Genomic DNA, 19,940 nt, shown 5'->3' on the forward strand with positions numbered 1-19,940 from the left:
TCCAGCTGGCTCGGCGCGGGGCTGCGCTGGTGGTGCCTGCGGCCTCGCGGGGGCCGTCGCCATGGCAGCCAATGCCGCGTGGTGAGGGGTCCTCCCACCGCGTTCAAGGCTCCGGCATCCTTACAGCCGCCACGCTGGGATCGCGAGATACCGCCGCCCTCGTGTGCGATCTCTGAGTGCCGGCGCGGGGGGCGAGGACGGTCCCCGCTCGGAGACCCTTCGGGCCTCACCAGCCCCGCAAGGTAGGTAGGTGTCGCCGCCCACGGTACCGAGGAAGTCACGAAGGCCTCCGGACCTGCAGCATCGGCGGCGCTAGCGAGTGCGCGAGCAGAACCCGAGGCCGCGGCTGACCCGGGCGTGGGTTGTGGTCCCGGGGCAGTGGTCGGCCCCAGATGGAAGGTCGCCGCGACCGTGCAGGTGCCCCCACGCCAGGCCCAGGCCCGACCCCGCGGGTGTGTCCCCAGCCCGGCGGTGGCACTGCCTCGTCAGTGATTGAGGGCTCCGAGTGCCCCCCAGCCCACCGCCGACAGTTTCTTTAGAAACAGGGATGGACCTTCAGCTCTGCAGGGCCCGCGGGAAACCCGCGCCGCAGACCGGCGCCTCCTCGGAGAGATCGGAGGCGGGGGACGAGCTAGGACGCCCGGCCAGCTGTGGCCAAGCTGGTTCTTATATTTCAAGAGAACCTGGAATTATGAATTTTTACAAGAAATACCTTGATTTTTAAATCCTGTGTCAAAGGAAATTTATCTGCCAGCCAGGCTTATCCTGCAGGCCACCAGTTTGCAGCCCATTGTAAAGACTATCAGAAAGAAAGTCACTCATTAGAGATGACATCAGCTTCCTTTTTCTCTTTCCTAAAATGAGGCGAGTGGGTTGGAGCAGGCAATGGGGTGGCCACTGCCGCAGGGGTTGAAGCAGAGCTGTGGTAACAGCCTCTGCTCAGTGTCCCCAGAGTCCCCGTGACTGTCTGTCAGTCCCGTCTGCCAGGCCGCAGCATGGGTGGACACGTGTGTCCTTACACATCAGAGCTCCACATCCGACAGCGCAGCTTCCCTGGCCCCGGGTGCTCCAATAATGTGCAAGGGAGGAGGTGAAAAAAGACCCATCAAAAGGCAAATTTAGGAAAAAGTTGCAGAAGGCACGGTGCCAACATACCACTAGAGTTACGCGGAGACATTATGGGCAGTTTTTTCCCTTTTCATACGTTTTGTTTGTGGTAAAACATATGACATGAAATTTACCACTTTAATCATTTTTAAGTGGACACTTAGGCGGCATCAAGTCCGTTCACACTGTCGTGCAACATCCGCCCCCAAAGCCTTCCATCTTGCAGAACAGACGCGGTGTCCCTCCCCCGCCAGCCTCCTCTCTGTCCCTACAAATCTGCTTGCTCCGGGTACACGGCATGAAATGGCACAGAATGCTGCTGCTTTTGTGACCTGCCCGTTGCACTTAGCATAATATCTGTAAAGCTCGTCTGTGTGTAGCGTGTGTCGCAGCTTCCTCCGAAGGCCGGATAATTCTCCGTGGTCGGGACGGACCGTTCGATGTGCCTCCATCAGTGGGCTCGGGTCCTGTCCACCTCTTGGCCATTGCGAGTACCACTGCTGTGAACATGGCTGAACAAATGCCTGTTTTTCTGAGCATACACCTAGAAATGGGATTGTTGGGTCATATGGTAATTCTATTTCTAGTTTTTCGAGGAACTTTTTTTTTTTCGTAGTTTTCAAGTTTTCCACAATGAGCATGCATTGCTTTGACAAGCGAAGGGGTGGGGAGCCTTCCTTTGTGCCTGCAGAATAGTCCCTAGGGTTGAGTTCATGTCCAAGTGTGAACCGGAGAAGCGAATGTGAGTGACTGCACTGCCTGGGTTCTGTCCTTCGAGAAAACGCAGCGCAGAGCCCGGGGAACTTGACTCGGTCGGCGGCTGGGTCGCTGACCCACCGGCTCAGTCGTCACTGTTTGCTCACGTCATCAGTTTCACTTACTTGTAAAGTACTTTGCACCCCTGCCATAAATCTTGGGGCAGAAATCATCGTGCAGACCCAGTGCCCGGTACACAGTCACCGTCTGTAAAGACTTGTTGACTTGCTGGCAGGATGATCCAGAACAAACCCAAAGCTCACGTGGGAGCCAAAGAAGAGGGGCCCTTGTCCCCACCCTGGTCCCAGCTGGTGCGCGCCTGGCTGCAGCCAGACGGTCCCCCCCAGGGTCACGTTCGCAGTTGAGCCGTCTTCCGTATGGACCACGCTCCACCCACTTCCTGACTGCGCTGCTGAAGCCACCGGCCCCGTCTCCCTGCAGCGGGGCCGTCTTGGCCGCGGAAGCCCGATGTCCTTCTCGAGCGTAAATCCCGCCACCCCCACTCCAGCCTGCCCCTGAGTGGATTCCCGTTTTTGTGGAAGCCAAAGACCATTGTGCACTTCCCACTCAGGCTAGCCCGGCCCCCCTCACCTCCTGGGGACGCCAGGGCCCCTTTCTGACTCAAACGTCGCTCCTCACAGCTGTTGTCACTCATATCTCAGCTCATGTCACCTTCAAGTCTCACTGCTGTGGCCATTCAGATCTCCACCTCCTCAGGTCCCCTGGAGAGGGACCCAGCTATCAGCACCCCCATGCCCTGTACCACCTCACCTGCGAGCACCAGTGGTGCCGGAACTTGTCCCCCAGTCCCAGGACTGCTGAGAACGACAGAGAAGGCTTTTGTGAGATTAGCTCCCCCATTTGAAGGCAGGGGGTCTGTACATCAGGGCGGGGACGCGGGAGGGCTGAGTAGAGACCCCTGGCCACTGGAGTGCCTCCTTCCAACAGGCTTCCACTTTCTAATCCCTCAGTAGTTACTTGCTTTGTGTGCCTTGGAAAGATGTGTGCTTTGGCAGAAGGTGCCACTCAGTGACATCCCAGATTCCTGGAGCCTCCCAAACGGGCAGGTTTATCAGCCAGGCTTCAACCAGAGATGGAACCAGTAGGGGGTCTGATTAGGAGACTCACTGCGAGGTGACCTGTGTAGCTGCGGGTCAGCCTGAAAGCCCACCATGCAAGCCAGGAAGAAGGGCAGGACCTGGGGCACTCCAAGGCTGCGTCTGCGGGAGGGGCTTCCTCCTCTGGAAGCCTCCGTCCTGCGTGGACGGCCTTCCCGCCACCCGCATCAGCCCCAGGTTATCCAGGGCGCTGCGTCTTACTGCAGGTCTGCTCACCACGGGCCTTGTCATGCCCCCCACATACCTTCCCAGCAACACCCCGGCTAGTGCTTGCGGAGGAAGGGGGACCCGAGCCTAGCCAGAAACCAAATTCCTGTTTTCCGAGTGAGAGGCGTTGGGAGTAACCTCAGGAAATGACAGAAGAAATACGGCCCCCTTTCCCCACATCCCCAGGCGCTCAAGCTAAGAGCTCGCCAGCAGCAACAATTAGAACTTGGTTTCATGGTTATTTGTTCACCGGGGTTTGGTTGCTTAGATACAAAGCAGTTCATTTTGAGCCACGTGCCATTTATATCTCAGGAATACCAGGCTGAGCATCTTTATGTTCATGTTCGCACACATTCATGAGCATTGCCTTAGTATTTATTCTTCAATGTGAAGTTATAGGAAGAAAGGATGTGAAGTATATAAGGCTTTTGATATTACTGACCAATTGTTTTCTAGGGTGTTAGGAAATATTTGAAAGATTATCTCTTGACACTTGACGTTTATAAAACATCACTTGAGAAGTAGGAGAGTTCATAGAATTATTTCCTAAGGAGCTTACGAGCAACTTCGTCTATGTGTCTTCAGATGGAAGTGATTATTTGTTTCCTTCCAACGTGAGATACCCATTTCTCTGTTACTGAAACAACCCAGAATTTGCATCACCTCTTCTGTGAGCCTGAAATGTTTGGCTGGGTCGCTGGCTTCCCCTGATGGCTTTCATCTGTCTTTCCAGGTGGTATCAGCTGCCAACACGCTGTGCCTCTGCCTTATCAGGGCCAGGGGCTCCCAAAGGAGCCAGCCCATCAACGCTGAGTCAGTGCGTGCAGGGGCCAAGCCAGCCAGCCGGCTGCCGGTCACCCGCCTCCCGTGCCCCTGTCTGTCCCGCGCAGCCCGGGGAGCTGCTGAGATCTAACGAGGGTCCGTTCCTCTGCTCTGTCACAGCACCCTGCGCGGACTGCCGGGCAAGAATGAAGGTCCTCCTACTGAAAGAGGCCTCGGAGGACAACGGCAGCCAGGACCCGTATGTCCGGGTGAGTGCCGCGGCCCCCGGGAGAGCGCACACTGCTGGGGTGGGGGTCCCCTGAAACGGGGGCTTGGTGCATGCTGGATGAGTTGTTACGGGATTCCTTGGTTTCCAAAGAGTCCTGGCCAACCCAGAACCATATCCTCTTATCTGCAGGAATTAGGATTATGTGGACTTGAAGCCACCTTGGTCCCTGTTCTATCCTTTGAGTTTCTGTCTCTCCCCAGTTTCTCGGAGAAGGTAAGGCCCGCCAGCGTGGGAGCACTGTGGTTTCCTAGGGGGACACATTCGGTTTCTGTCGGAGCTATGCCTACCATGCTGGCAAGGCTTCCTCCCTTCCCCTCATTTTACTTCCCAGCTTCTACAGAGGGAAGCGCAGCCCTCCAAGCCCAGGGCTGGCCGCTCTCCCCTCCCCCCTGACTTGGAGGAGGCCCAGGAGAGCAGGGTGCAGGGAGGGCGCTGCTCACAGCCGCTCGGACCCTGTCCTTCAGCCCACCCGCCATGACCTCTGCGGAGCAGCCCAGAGGTGCTCGCTCTCCTGTTCTAGGGACTGAGACCCCAGATGGGCCAGTGGGCCGGGGCCTCCGGCACCTAAGAGGCAGTGTTGGAGCTCAAGAGCCGAACATGTCCCCACAGCCTCAGCTCCGCTGCCCAGTGTGGGAGTGACCCACACTGCCGGGACAATCCCAGGAAAGCCTTCTGAGGTTTCCGGTTCAAGACAGGGTGCCCCGCAGCCCATTCCCACCAGGCTCCGCCCGTGTTCTGGGCACCGCAGCCCTGGCCGCCCCCCTGGCAGGCCTTCCTGCTTTCTCCTTTCGGTTTGAGCCGAATATCCGATTATTCCTCTGACTCCGCAAACGCTGAGCGGGCATCCGTCACGTCCCTGTGCCCGGGGCTTGCATGCTGAGGGGCTACGTGAGGGGCCCAAATCGGCTTGCTTTTCCATAAGTGGCTTTTACGGGGAACAAAGGACCTCATCATTTGAGATCATTTCTAGGACCCGATGGTCAGAGAACCCGCAAGTCCCCACGGGAGCCTCTCCATCACCACCAGCCAGTCTGCCCCAGGAGGGGTACGGGCTTTCTGTCCTACCCCCGTGGAGCTCTGGCGATGCTGTGAGCGCGGTGTGCAGCCGCCATCCCCAGGGCTGGCTCCCTGGCCTCGGCGCCTATGCGCCTAACCCTCGAGTGGGAACAGGTTCCATCTCACAGGGCCTGTCACAGAGCCGGGGGGACGCGGGCACCACAGCCCAGAGCCTGGCTCAGACGCGTGCTCAGTGGTTTTTATCACCATTCCCTTTGAAACTTGGGATTTTAGTGCGGACGTCGCCCCTGGCATGTCGCCTGGTTCTAGCAGATGCAGGTCAAGCCTGCCCTCCATCACGCCCCGCCCAGCCCCACCCAGCGGCCCCGCTACCTCGCTCTGCGCCCATTACACCCACCGCGCTCCCTGGCACCTGCCGTCTCTCCCCTGGAGTCTGAGCCGCTTGAGGGAATGGCTTTGGGTAATGGGCTCACCTGTGTCCCTAAGGCCCGGGCGAGGTCCAGGCGCACACTCAGCTCTCATCAGTGCTGAGTGGGTGGGTGGACAGACGCGCGGACAGACAGACGCTATGACCTAGTCTGCCCAGTCAGCTTGGGAGCACCTGGGATGCTGGGAAGTATTGAGCTGAGCCACCCACCAGGCGCCCGTGTCACGCAGCTGTCCCACCCGGAAGGCTACGGAGGACTCATCTTCACCAGCCCCCGCGCAGTGGCGGCCGCGGAGCTGTGCCTGCAGAGGGACAATAAAGCCGAAGGTGAGCGCCCGCCGCGGGCAGCCCACCGGCCCGGGCTCGCTCCGACTGCGCCCATTGCTGACACAGGCTCCAGAAAGAGCTGCACTTCGGAACCGAAAAGTGCACTGATGTTTAGCTCAGAACATACTTAGGCACCAAGGCCGTTCACATTTGTGTAGCCTTAGGGGCAGAAAATGACCTTTCTATGAGCTGTCTCCGAGGTCCCACACAGGGGACACGTGTGCCTGCAGCCTTCTGGGGTCGGTGAGCGCTTCTTGGCCCCAGTCACAGGCCCCGCCCCGGGCGTCGCCGCAGAGGAAAGGAAGACGGTGACACTCAGTCTCTGATGCCTGTTTAAAAGGAAATTTCCCCCAGGGGGGTAAGGGCAGGGAAACCGTTGCATTTAAGGGACAGGTTTGCCCACAAACAGATCACAGGAAGGGAAAGCTGGTGTCTCCCCGTCTCCTGAAGGGGCATGGATGGCCGCGGGGCCTTGAGCTCCATTATCCCCGTCGTTCAGGTTTAAAGGCGTTCATCTTTGTCACCGAACGGTCGAGTTCTCTATGAGTATTTGTTTGTGACCCTGAAGCGACCGGTACTTTGACCTGACAGACGAGTGGATTCTCTCCTCTAAGACGATAGTTTCCTCACCGCTTTCCCATCTGTGTTGCAAACGAAGCCAAGTGTACGGCTTTGTTAGACTGCAGGTCACCTCTTTTTAATGACCAGTGACTTCTTTAAAAGTCTAGATTAGAAAATTTTTATTATCAACCACACACATGAATTCTTCAAGCTACGTTTGTTTTCTCATACATATTAAGAACGCTCCTAGTGCCAGCTCTTAAAACGAGTGACTGTTTCAAACGAGGCATACTGAAACACTTCCCAAAGGGATTCTTTAAAATGTGCCTGCCAAACAGGAACAGTTTAAAAGCGGGGTTTTCTTTAGACACACTTGTTACCGGTCTGCGCTGCTCACGAACAGGCGTTAGGAGAAACGGGCGGTTCGGGCAGTGGTCCGAGCGGCCACGCTGGGCTCGGCAGCCCGCGTACAACCTCATGTTTTACAGCCTGGGAAAAGTCTCTGAAGGAAGAATGGAACGCCAAGGCGGTGTACGTGGTTGGAAGCGCTACCGCTTCTCTAGGTGAGCCGCTGGGGCAGAAATAAATCACCAAACGGTGGCTGTGATGGGGCGGTTCATGGGGAGAAATGGGTGTGCGGTCTCGTCCCTGTCCTAGTACAGAGCTCTCGAGACCCCTGGTATTTCCAAGGTGGGGAAGATAAAGGCGCCTTCTGTGACTCAGAACAAGCCTCTTCCAGCTCCCCCTGCGTCTATTTGAATGAGCTGCCAGGGGAGCCAGCCTTGTGGTGAGAGGAGGAACTTTGGGACTCCTGCCCCTCCTGCCACCTCCTGGGAGAGGGCAGGGCTGGAGGCTGAGTTACGGACCCTCGGCCACTGGTTCAGTCACTCAGGCCAGCGTGGCTCCCGCGGGCTGGGAACTTGGGAAGGGTGCACACAGATGCCTGCATGAGTACCGGGGTCCCCGTGCGCGGGGCCCCTCCCCGTTCAGTTCCTGGTGCGCTGACACCTTCCCAGTGCCATGGGGGGTGGGGGGCTGGCGGTGCAGGGTCAGCGGGGGCTTTGTTCCCGGGCAAAGTTTACCTGCGGCTGCAGGGCCCTGTTTCTCTGGGACGCAGCATGTTTGCCTTGGTCGGTAAACTAGCGTGCAGCTCAGTGTTAGCCAGTCCCACACGGGCAATCCCTTTCTCAGGGAAGCTCCACATTCCATGCTGACCCAACCCCGGCTCCCCACTTCTCCAACTTCCTCTGCGGGGATGTGCTGGGAAGCCTGTGTGCAGCGTCTCCTCAGCTGGTGACAGGAGTGGCTGGCACACACCCCCCCCTTACATCACTCACGGGACCTCTCCCTACCGTGCGCTGCATTCCCGCGGGGTCAACCCACAGCACCTTCCTGGGTGGGGGCTGGCCTTGGGCTTCTCCCAAAATGGGGGCTCCCTCAGGCCCCTAAAGTCTTGAAGGCTCAGAAGACGCCCTGCCCTGAGCTCCTCCGAGACGGCCGGCAGCTCACTCTCCTCATCTTGCACAGCCCTTCTGACAGCCCACACAGTTGAGTTCTCCCCGCTTGCAGATACGCTCAGGGGGGCTCAGGACGGGGAGGAGCCCCCATAGCTGGGAAGCGAGGGCCGGGACCCAGCAGCCTCGCGTCGGGTCTCGCTGTGACCTGTGAAGCACACACCATCGTATTTGCCCCGGAAAAGGACACATGGGAATAGGGGGACTTGGGTAGCCGTGCAGAGAAATGTCTTCTGTTGTCTTCCAGTGAATAAAATCGGCCTGGATGCGGAGGGAGAAGACTGTGGCAATGCAGAGAAGCTTGCAGAATACATTTGCTCCAGTGAGTAGAAAACGGTCGCCCCGAATGAGGCCCATTTATTTTTGTTTGCTGGTCTCACACCCGCCACCAAGAGAAAGGAGCCTCTCTTTGGTGCCTTCTCTGTGATGACCTTGATGACCTGGGTTGACGTGCAGTGTGAGCCACCCCATCACCATGTCTGCGTCTGCTTGTCTGAGACCCAGCCCACCTCCTGCCACCCCTGCACCAAAAGATGGAGGCAGCTGGAACGCAAAGCGGGTGGGCAGGAGGAGCCCCTGGGGCTGGGCTCTTCCCCGGCCGTGTCCAAGGGGTCTGCACTGGATGCAGAGGGCCCAGAATGATCCACCTCCAGGCTCTTTGTTTCTGTTGTTCTTGCAAGGGGTGACGGTCACCATCAAACATACCAAAGCCCCTTTTTACCCTGAAATCAATGTAAATGGTGGCTCTTGGCATCCTGGTGGGATTAAGAAGCTTGGTTTCCAAAGAACAGCTGTTGTCCTCTGGGTGGGACACCTGTGAGCCCCTTGATGGAGCAGGTGGCCTGTTTCCAGCCAGGGGGTGTGGTCCTGCTCACAGTGGACACGGCTGTTCCGGAAGGAGGTGAGCTGCGCTATTCCTCACTGTCAGGCCGAGGGGCCATCGAGCGGTGTCCCTGCTTTGCAGACACAAGGCAGAGAGGCTCCATGTCACTTCCAGGGTGTCACCCTGGTGTTTCCATTACGGAGCCACAGCTCGGAGGGGGGAAAGGGACACATTCTGACAGTATCTTGGAGGACCCTGGCCGGTGTTCTTCACCGAGCCTCTGTTACTCCCTCTGACTTACCACCAGCGTGTCCGTGGGCCCAAAGAAACTTCCACCTTGGCGGTCAGATACCCAAACACAAACCCATCTCGGCTGCTAACAGGGACTTCCACCTTGGTTTTACCAGGCACTTAGGATTTTCTCCCCCAGCAAACTCCAAAGCTTAACTTTAAAAGCTAAGAATCTACTTCCAATGCTTGGAGCAAACAGGCCAATTCACAGTCATTGTTCATTTCTTTTACTTAAACACTTATTTACTATGTGGCAGGCACTATTAAGCACTTAAAAGCTATTAACTAATTTAATCTGACTGCTTATTTTTCTGATAGGCCATTCTCCTTCCCTCCTGGGATATCTCCTCCAATAGAAAAGAAAATACAAGTTAAATCGATAGTAAAAGGTGGAAGGGAGGGTAACAGAGTCAAAAGCAGACAGATGGAACTGCCGTGCATTTGAAATGCCCTCCATGACTGGGGCCAACGGAACAGCAGACTTGCTGCTGCTCCTCCTTCCCTTGCCATCAGCCTCATTATCCTAATTACCGACAATTAAGTACTCACTGCCTGCCCGGCCTGGCTTCTCACTGCAGCTACTCAGAGAGAGAAATCATTGCAGACCTCAAGTGGTTCGAGTTTACAGACAGGCAGGTCTCCTCCAGTGACGTGACATTTAAAAATCAGTCTCGTCACCTCAATTACCTACAGGGACTGTTGATTGAGCTCCCACCCAGCTGCACAGCATTCAGGATTTTCCGTCCCTCTTCTGTCTTCTGTTTTGGCAGGCCGGCCGGCCAGGCCTCCGTCCTGTTAAAGGAACGGAGAGGGGGACTCCGAGCCCTGCGGCTCCCCATTTCTGTGTCGGGTTAGCCACCTGCCTCCCTGGGGTGGCCTCACCTCTCACCTCTGCAGAGGCAGCCGGCTTTATATTGGCATATTAGGCACTGGCCTATTTGGGGCTAAAAATCTCCAAGTAAGCTGATGCCAGAAAGGAGTGGGTTCGAGCAGACCTCGCCTCCCTGCACTTCAGAGCTCTGTTTCCACACTGAAGGCAGGACCCTCCACCAGCAAAGATGGCCACTCGCTTCATTGAGCTGCTCCCTGATTGCCCCGGTTGGGGCCCCCACCCGCAGCATGGCCGAGGGCTGCCCGCAGGTGCCTCTGACTTCCTGAGGGGGGTAGCTCCTGGAAACGGCGCTGCCCTAGACCTCCCCTCGGAGGGGCGAGTTCTTGAGCAGGACGGTCTCCGGCTTTCTCCCCCGTGCGGCTAGGCGGTGCTTTTCCGTGACGTCTGCTGAGCTGGGGGCCGCACGGCCGGTTCTCTGCTGGGCGCGGGCGGGCAGTGAGAACGGGACGCCGGCCAGGCCCAGGAGGCACGGGCTAAGCTCCCCGTCCCCCTAGCAGTGGCCAGCATCCGAGAATAAGAGTAAGTAACTCGCTACTCTGCTGGACCTGCAAAAGAGTGCTGCAAGGGGCAGACTCTGGAATCTTCCGGAAGCCCCACGCCTACCTCCGCTTAGTCGTGCCGGAAAGCCCCATGAACACCTGGCTGGTGGCCACTGTCCTGGCTGAGACAGCAGCGGACATGTGGCTTGTCTTTGTCTTTGGTGGGGGCCGCCGCAGAGCCACACCCGACTGCCACCCGCCTGCCCTTCACCCCCCTGCAGAGGTGGAGACTGCCTGACCCCTAACCTTCCAGCTCCGGTTAGGGTGCCAGGCTTGCGTTCTAAACGTGATGGCCGCCTAGGGGTGATGGGGGCTGAGGGAGCACAGGCGGCAGCAGCCCCTGGCTTGTGCGGTGTCAGCTCTCCGGGCACCTGCACCCGCACTGCCTCTGTGGCCTCCACGTGACAAGGTCAGTGAGGCAGCAGCTGTGCCCTCCTCCCAAGGCTGCCGGAACTGAGGCCTCGGGAGGAGCAGGCCGCTCCCCGGCGTTGCTACAAAGCTGTACAGTCGGGTTATTTGTCCACAGGGGAGCTGCCAGCTCTGCCTCTCCTGTTTCCCTGTGGGGCCCTCAAAGGAGAGACGCTGCCGAAGATGCTCAGGGACAAAGGTGACAGCATGCACTGCCCCTCGCCCCTCAGGGGTCTGCCAAGAGCCTTCGTGGTGCTGGGAGAGGTCAGCCCTCTAGAGGCCACGGGGACAGCAGGCGTGAAGGGGCCTGCCCAGCCCCAGCTAGGGCCATGCAGAGTGCACTGAGCCGCCACCAGGGGATGGGCGGAGGTGATGTGGAGTGACCCCGGCGCAGGGTCCCCATGGGGATAAAATCCAAGGATGGAGCTGACCTCTGATGACAGGCAGCGTCCTGCGTGTCAGCCGCTCCCTCGCCCCCTCGCCAGCTCCGGGATCCCGGGCTCTCCTGTCTGGAAAGCAGCCGGGCCCAGCTTGGCCCCGGGAGCACCCTGCTGCGCTGACTCCCCGTCTCAGGTGTTACCTGTACTCCTGTCACCTCGTGGGTCTGGGGAAGGGTCATCGGTGGTCTGGATTGTGAACTTATAGGTGAGACAAAACCAGAGCTGAATGCTCCCTCTGCATGTCCGTAGCTGCGTGAGCCAGGACAGTCCCTGCTCTCTGCATCAGCCTCCTTGTCTGTGACGTGGGTAGAACCTCGGAGCTGCTGTGAGCTCCCGTGCGCGGTGCCTGGCTCTCCAAAAGACCCACTCGTGGGACTGTAGTTGATCTACTCACCCCGCTGTTTTAACCCTCCCGGCGTCCACACACACACCATCACCTAGGGTACCATTCACCTCCTGTACTAAAGTGGAGAGAGCGCATCCTTTCTGCCCACGTTAGCATCTGGGCTCTAAATGCTGCCACAGGCATGGGAACAAAGGCGCCCGTGGCACCAAGGGGCCTTCGGCTTCAGGGCCTGTGCCCTCCCCTCCCGTCTCAGCCACCCTGAAGGAGACGCTCAGGCCCAGCAGGCTGCAGAGGGCCCTCCGAGCCCACTAGTTCAGGACAGCGGGCTGTCAGGTCCCCGCTGACGCCCCGGCACAGACGCCACAGCGTCCCCAGGGCAGTAACCCCGTTTCCTGACCTCGATTGCATGCAGGGATCCCCATGGAGAGTCTCACTGTCTATCAGAAGACCCCGCACCCAGGGATCCAAGCGAACCTGACCAGCTACTACTCCGAGCAGGTGGGTGCAGTTGCCAGGCAGAGCTCGGGCAGGGCGGGCATCGGTGGTGGGGACAGGTGATGCGGCCTGGCCCCCCTGTGTGCTTCCACCCTCTCAGCAGTGTGGCTGAGGACGTGACCTCTCAGGGGCTTCACCTCTGTGTCTGTGACCTGGGAACAGACCCATCTAGTGAGGTTTCCTAAGGGTTAAAGGAGCTAGTTTACCCAGTGCGCTTTGTACAGCTCCCCAGGCCTAGTAAGTCTGAAACACAGCGGCCCCACGTGTTCTTCCTCTGCACGGCACTGGGAGAGCTGCAGGGGAGAGGCCTCCCGCACTCACCCAGGTGTCTGGGGGGGCCAGGGGACCCTCAGAGGCTTCAGGCGGGAGCGTGAAGGGCACTTGTTTCAGTTGGTGGGAGTTTTCCACATCAAGATTCAGTGCGATGCCTCCCACCCTCTCAGGACAGGCTTCTGAGCACCCGTGGGTTCTGGGACAGGCTGTCCACACACATCACAGCAGGACACCATGCGCATCTGCGCCTGCCGTTGCTGGGAGGGCCGGAGAGCTGGCGGGGAGCGGGCCCAACCAGCGCCACTGCCACACAAGCCAGCGGGGCTGTCCCCTCGGCTAGGCACGAGGGGCTGGGGGGCCCATGTCCTCTGGCCAGGCAGACCCAGCCCGGGAACCCAGAGTGACCAAGAAGCAGTGCCCAGCCTCTTGATCATACCCCACTCTCTAAACAGACCCCCTTTTGAACTTGGTCTTTGAGAATGAGACGTGCCAGCATCAACCAGGAGCGCACCTGCTGAGAATCCTCTGGGCTGCCTGGGGGGTTCTCAGGTCCCAGGTGACGGCCTGGGGGACTTCTCTCCCGGCCTCACTCCGGGACTGGCCTTGCTCTCTCCCCTGCAGGGCATCCCAGCCAGCATCTCATTTTTCAGTCCCTCTGGCCTCACTTACAGTCTCAAGCATATTCAAGAGTTATCTGGTAACAACATCAATCAAATTAAGGTGAGCTATTCAGTGCTTGTGGGCTTTCTCGGATTAAAAAGGGTTTTTTTACTCACTATCCTAGAGTTTCCAGTCAAGCCCAAGCCGTGCTGAGCCAGCGGGCCCCCGTGGTGGGGGCGGCCCTGTGGGTGGAACTGAAAGGTGTGGCGGTCTCAGCAGCACCCCTTCCTGGCCGGCGCTCTCCGATGGCGTCTCCAGCCTGTCCCGGCCACCGCCTCATTGGGCTTACATGCCTGCCACCCATCCCTCTTTCCGCCTCAACGTCTTGAAATGCTCTGTTCCCAAAGCATCCCCTTTTCCATGTCTTCTAACTCAGGACCCAGAGCCTCCCTGCCGTCACAGCCCTCCCGGGGCCCGCAGTGCCAGGGTGGGGGGGGGGGGGGGTACTGGGGAGGGGAGGGTGGGACCCGGAGCTGCAGGACAGCCGTCCGCATTACCAGCCCTCGCCGGGTCAGAACGGAGCCGTCTGCCTTCCAGCCACGTGGGCCTTGGCACGTGTGGGTGACGAGGACTGTTGCCCAGCACTGCAGGGGGGTGTTGGGTGCAGAGAGGCGTGTCCTCACCCTCATCCCAGGGCCCTGGCCTTGACGGCTCTGCTTCCCCGGGGGTCCAGCCACCATCCCAGCCACACGTCCTGTTTGGCACCTGACCCCACCCAGGGCCCCCAGACAAGACAGAACTGTCCGCAGCTAAGGCTCCCAGGCTGCAGCTGAGGTGGTGGGTGCTGACCCCGCGCCGCAGGCAGGGCCGGTCTCGCTGGGGCTGCTGGGGCGGCTGTGACGCCAGCGTGGAGGTGAAAGCCCCTGGCCACACTCTGAAGCCGGCTCCGCTCAGGAAGTGCTGTCACGTGGAAGCTGTCACGTGCGGAACCGTGGTCTGGCACAAGGCCATGCGGCAGCCTCCCCGATGCCCCTCTGCAGCCCCTCCTCTCCTCTCCGCAGTTCGCGGCCATCGGCCCCACCACCGCCCGCGCCCTGGCTGCCCAGGGCCTGCATGTGAGCTGCACGGCGGAGCACCCCACGCCGCGAGCCCTGGCCGTGGGCATCCGGAGGGCGCTGCAGCCTCAGCGCTGCTGAGCGGGCCGCCGTGGCCGCCCGGGGCGGCTGCTCCCCGTGGGCCGAGGACCTGCATGGACACCACCGACCGGGACAGGACCCGGGCGGGCACGTGCGTGTCACTCCCCCCTGTGGACGCTCCTCGGACCCTCGCCCAGCACATGCGGCTCCCAGGGAGCAGGAAGCCCTCCACGCTGGCCGCTGTGCACACCGGGGCGGTCACCGGCTGTGCTGTTCCCAGGGCGCAGCTCTGTCCGGGGGAGGGATCCGACGCGCCGTGCGCTGAGAACAGCAGACCTGTGTGGGTGGCGAGGCTGCGTGTGAGGGGTGTTATGTCCTGTGAAAAGGCCCTGGAAGCTCCCGCTCTGAGCTGTGAGCCACTGTGAGACTTCCTGCAAAATCATGAACAGCTTCAGGCAGGAGAGGCCCGGCCTCCTCCCTGTTTCCTGGAATGCAGACCTGGGAGCGGGAGCTCAGCAACACTCTGGGCCCTGGGGCGACCCTGGGGAAGGAAGCTGCGCAGCCCACGGTCACCCCGGGCGCCAAAGCAGGCTGCCGCTGCACTCCCTGAACACAAGAGAGATGCGGACTTTGTTTAAACCACTATTATTCTGAGATTTTCCATTATAATCAAATCTAACCCAAAATAATAAATAACCAAAATGAACTGGCAAACTAAATATCAGCAAGGAAAACCTTTGGATCCTAGAAGTTCTTCATATACTTACCACTGAATCTTTTAAAACCAACACAGCAGTTCTGAACTGTATTTTCGTATTTATAGATGTACAGTTTGTACAATCAGGAAGTATTTCCTATCCTTAGCAGCGTTAGATGTCTGAACTTCAAAACCTCCTGAGAAAAACCCCAGCCACCGCACTAATACGTTTGCCGGGCGGCCGCTCTGACTTGAGTCTTGCTGGCGAGCACGTCCCTGCTTGGAAGGTGTACACGGTGCCTGCGGTGGGAACTGGCCTTTTCTCTGATCTCTGAATTAATGTTCCGGGACAAACCTTTCTCTCTGACCTCTCACTGAATCCTCACAACCCCCGTCAGGTGGGTCCACGTTACGAAGAAACTGCTCTCGGCAGAAGCAAACGCCGCTCACGAGACTGAGTGGGGGAGCCGGGTCCAGACCTGCTGGCCCGGGGCTGCGGGAGGTCTCTGTGCAGGGGTGTCAGACCATCCCCTACTTAGTGGGACTCCCCAGGACCAGAGGCTTCAGCTGCAGCACCCCTGAACCCCGAGGCCTGGAAGCCAACGAGGCTCAGAGGAAGGGAGGCTGGCTGCCGGCAGAGAGGTGGACCCTCAGGTGTCCCCGAGGCCCGCACGCTCAGGCGCAGGGCTCTCCTTTCTGTCCCCAGGTTTGGGGTACTGGGCGGAGGGTGGGGAGAAGAACCACCCGCCTCCGTGCTGATGTCAGTCACGGGACTGCACGCAGCCAGCTACCTGAACTGGGCGGAGAGTCCGTGAGTGGGGGTCACAAAGCGCTTTTCATTCGTAAGAAGACGAGCCCTGGGGGCCCAGAGTACCCTGCCCCCCGCCTGTGCCTCGCAGCCCCAGCTCGTCCCCCGTCCCCCTGCAGAGCCGCCACGAATGAGTGCCCTCTGAGGTGTCGATCGGGGTGGGGACAAGAGCCAGCCCTTTCATAATGGACTACACCTGGCCTTTGCTGGGAATGAGAAGGGAGGTAACAGTCCAGAAGGTTCTGGAAGCTCAGGCAAGAAGGAGCACGGCCCCCAGGAGACGGCCAGGTGCCGGTCAACCGGGACTCACTCCTGCCCTCTGAGCTATTGCCTCCTGGATGCTCCCACTGCCACTGCCACCGCGGAGCAGGCCCCGAGCTCGGTACTGGCGCCTTGTAAGCCCCCTGTGCAACGTGTGCTCACCCAGAAGCAAAGTGACGTTGCTCAGGATTTACTGCTCTGTCCTGGGTTGCAGTGTTTCCCTGCTGAAAGGTGTTGCCGGACGGGCAGAGGTCGGCTTCGGTCACTCCCTGCCCCGGCACCTGGTGGCCCCATGTTAGGGCCCGGGGGTCAGGGACAGCACAGCCCCCAACCCTCAGGGCCCCCAAACCACTGTAAAGAACAGTCAGGAGGCCACTGAGCTCGGAGTGGACATCTGTATTCCCGGCCGGACCCGCAGCCTGGAGGCACGGGGGACCCCGGGGGACAGCCCTCAGCATGGCAGTCTGCAGCTGGGGCTGGGGGCGCGGACAGTGGGCGGGGCGGAGAGGGCAGCATCTCAGCATGGCCTTCCGCAGCGAGCATCACTGGCCTCCGGTGGCAGCGCCTCTGACTGTCAGAGTTTCCTTCCGAGATTTTGTGAAAAGTGTGGGTCAGATTTTTTAAAGCCTGTTTCTTACAGCTGTCTCCTCGGCTGGGCAGATCACGCCACGTGACAACAGCCTGCGCTTCTCCCTCGGCTCCTTGCCCGAGTTCTTTCTCAGTCCTTCCCAGGCGTTTTTATGAGCGTTAAGTAAGGGTAAAGGGACTCCGAGGACGCATGCCACAGGCCTGGCACCGGGTGTGGCCAGTCTGACCCGTCAGCGCCCGGTGTGAGTGTGGTGTGGTGGGGAGGGGCTGCGGGCCACGAGCAAGGCTCTGGGACTCCCCAGCCCCCTCCCCAAATTTACCACATTCACTTCACCTCAGGGGGAATGCGCCCCTGCTCCAGATAAAGTGGGAAACACTTTGAGAAAAGTTCCAAGTTATTATTCTGACCTACCCGCCACTGCCAGGTGTCCCCAGGATCTTAACCCAGCTCAGCCTCCCCACAGTCTTACAGGCCCACCGCACTGTCCCCAAGGCCGTGGGCAACGAGAAGGGAATGCCTGGAGAGCCCCCAGCTCAGGCAAGGGGAGACCGATTCAGCCTGCTCCCCTGAGTGAGCCTGAGGGGGAGACGCGCAGACGCAGCCTGGCCCGCAGTCTTCCGTCTGCAGGGCCTGGGACACCGGCAGGGCCCAGCCACTGTGCTGAGTCCGCCAGCCAGCGGAGGGCAAACTCCCTGAGGTCAGGTGACAGCAGAAGGCGGGGACCCCCAGAGCTGCCGGCTGAGACACTCACTTGAGAGCTCACAGCCCCCAGCCAGGAGGCGGAGAAGCTGAAAGTCTGCACTCACCTGCCTGTGTGCCTTTTCAAGCCTGCCCCTGGTCCTGACCTCAGCCAGGGGGCGGCCCCAGGCGTCCCCTGGAAGGCCCCTAGTCCCTCTCACCCCCGTCACTCACCTCAAGACGCTGGCCAGCTTGCAGTAGGCGCAGAGGAAGCAGCACATGAGAAGAACCGCTGCGATCAGTAGGCCGCCGCCGATGACGATCATCACCTCCATGTCCACCCGCTCGATCATGGTCCCAGGACCAGGCACACACCTGGGCGGGGAAGGGCAGGCAGGCTGACCATGGCTCCCCTCCCCCAGCCACGGGGCAACCTCAATGGGCCCCCTCCAGTGGAGGGAGAGGAACCCCAGGCCGCAGAGCCCCCTGTGTGTGAGCCATGGCACAGCCTCCCCGGAGGCCTCGGAGCCTCAGCCGGCCCGGCGCAGGCCAAGGTTGATTTGTGGATGACAAGGGACTGACATGCAGGGTCAGAAGGACAGAGCGGGAAGAGCCCTCTCCCCCGTCCCGGGCAGTGACGTGCAGCTCTAAGTAACCAACGGGCCGCACCTGAGCCCAGGGGTTTCCGCCCAAACACCCGAAACGTGTTCACTTCCAGAGTCAGACTTGACTCCCCGCTGTACTAAACATCTTCTGTAGGAATAACTCAGGGGCTCTTTCCAAAATGTTAGGCAGCGCACTGCTGAGAACATGCAAGCCTGTCTTGTAAGTCATAGGTGTTATAGGGAAAGTTTTCAATTCTCCCACTGACAGCTGGGTCATGCCACCTCAGTGCTGAAGGAGGTTCTAGAAGCTTCCAGCCAAACCCATCCCCAGGCTCAGAGACAGGAGTGTCCTGCACAGCCCAGGACCTGGTTTCCCCAAGAGGCCATGTCCCTCATTCTGTAGGTCACATGGCTCCCTCTGCTGTTTCCCTCCTAACTCCAACTGATTCCCTCCAAATCCAGCTTACCTGGAACAGGCACTCTGTCTACCCAACACTCAGCCTGGAGAAGCCAGGCCACCGGAGGCTGAGCCACGACAGGAAGAAGAGCCCTCACAGACACGGTCAGAGGGCAGGCGTGCTTCCCTGGGTCCCCTCGCCCAGACCCGCATGAGGCCAGCTGTGTAAGACAGTAAGAAAGAGGGCAGTTAAGTGAAGGCCAGGACCCTGCAGCAATCAGCACCTGGCCCCTCAAGTCCCCAGGAGGGACTGGCTGTCACCAGCGGGCCCCGCTGTCGCACAGGCATGAAGACCTGACGCTCAGGAGCGGTCTGTCTGCCAGAGCCTGGGAGTGGACAGGCCCCATCCAAGGCTGCTCCCCCGCCAGGACTCGGGCTGTGTGACATCAGCCCCCGGACACCAGCTCTGACGGCAGAGTTCTCAGTTCTGCCCCACGCTCAGAACTCCAGCCTCCCAGCAACGGGATGCCAGCTAGGTCAGTGTCTGAGTAACTTTGTCATAAGCCTTGCACCTTTTCAGGTTTTTGTTTCCCCAGAGAAAACACTTAGGGGGCGTCTGCTAATTGAAACATAGTTTGAGATTTCAATTTAAAAAAAATAGAAAACACAATAAAGTGGGAGGTGAACATGCCTTTATGCCCAACCATTATGCTTTCTTTTAGGGACTGTGCAGCGAAGCGCAGGCAGCCATTTCTCATAGGTCAGGTGTGTTCCCTGCCTTGGTAACATGGGCACGTAAACTGATAAATATCCTGACAGGTACAACTGTCCTTTCTATTTCCAAGAGCTGTCCTGAATAACGACTACCCATCCCCACCTCCCCGGCATTCAGCTTTTCTAGTTATATTCTTAGCCCCTGCCACTAGCTCCATTTTTCATTCATTGTTTTATTGTCTGTCCCCCCACCCTACTTCCGTCGTGTTCATTTCTGTCTCCCGTCCCCAAAACAGTCGCAGCACAAAAAGCAGCCCCACGCCGACTCTGACTGACGAGCCCCCTGACGCTGCAATGCCAGGCATTCACCTGTGGTCATGGCCGAAGGGCCTCATCCCTCAGGCTCTCTGGACGCTCTCAGCAGAGGAGCCTGGCCGCCTGCCCTTTCCCTCTGTTCTGCCTTCCTGAGGTGGCGGAGAGGGGCAGTGTGAGCCGGGGCATTTTCTAGAACCTCAGGTGTGGCTCCAGCTTATCCTCAGATAAAAATCCCTGACCCACAGAAGGGGCACCATGTAGCCATGAACTGGCAGGATGAACACCTGCATTCATGAACACAGAAAGATGCACATGATATTCCACTGAGTTTCAATAATAACATAAAACAGAGACTGTGTGACCTGGCAGGTGTGGCTCACCAGCTCAATTCCCAGTGAGGGCACATGCCTGGGCGGCGGGCTCAGTCCCCGGTCGGGGCACACGAGAGGCAAGTGATGGATGTTTCTCTCCCTCCTTCTCCCTCCCTTCCCTGTTAAAAAAAAAAAAAAAGAGACTGGGATTTATGTAGAATTGCACACACACAGATA

General features: G+C 59.1%; 1 protein-coding gene across 2 annotated transcripts; it reads left to right on the top strand.

Annotated features, from left to right (window-relative positions):
* Positions 1–171: 171 nt before the first annotated feature.
* On the top strand, positions 172–14,433 carry UROS (uroporphyrinogen III synthase). 2 transcript variants are annotated; one of them, XM_090278693.1, is made up of 10 exons: positions 172–242; positions 4,131–4,219; positions 4,369–4,452; positions 5,914–6,010; positions 7,060–7,134; positions 8,333–8,407; positions 11,157–11,237; positions 12,237–12,322; positions 13,214–13,312; positions 14,254–14,433. In XM_090278693.1, the coding sequence occupies exons 2-10, from the start codon at positions 4,157–4,159 to the stop codon at positions 14,386–14,388; spliced, it is 795 nt and encodes a 264-aa protein (XP_090134819.1). In that variant the 5' UTR covers positions 172–242; positions 4,131–4,156; the 3' UTR covers positions 14,389–14,433. The 2 variants fall into 2 exon arrangements, with proteins under 2 accessions (XP_090134819.1, XP_090134818.1); XM_090278692.1 differs by having other exon boundaries at positions 194–246.
* Positions 14,434–19,940: the final 5,507 nt, after the last annotated feature.

This window comes from Furipterus horrens, unplaced genomic scaffold (genome assembly GCF_987537825.1).
Source record: "Furipterus horrens unplaced genomic scaffold, mFurHor1.1.pri manual_scaffold_5, whole genome shotgun sequence".
NCBI classification, from domain to species: Eukaryota; Metazoa; Chordata; class Mammalia; order Chiroptera; family Furipteridae; genus Furipterus; species Furipterus horrens.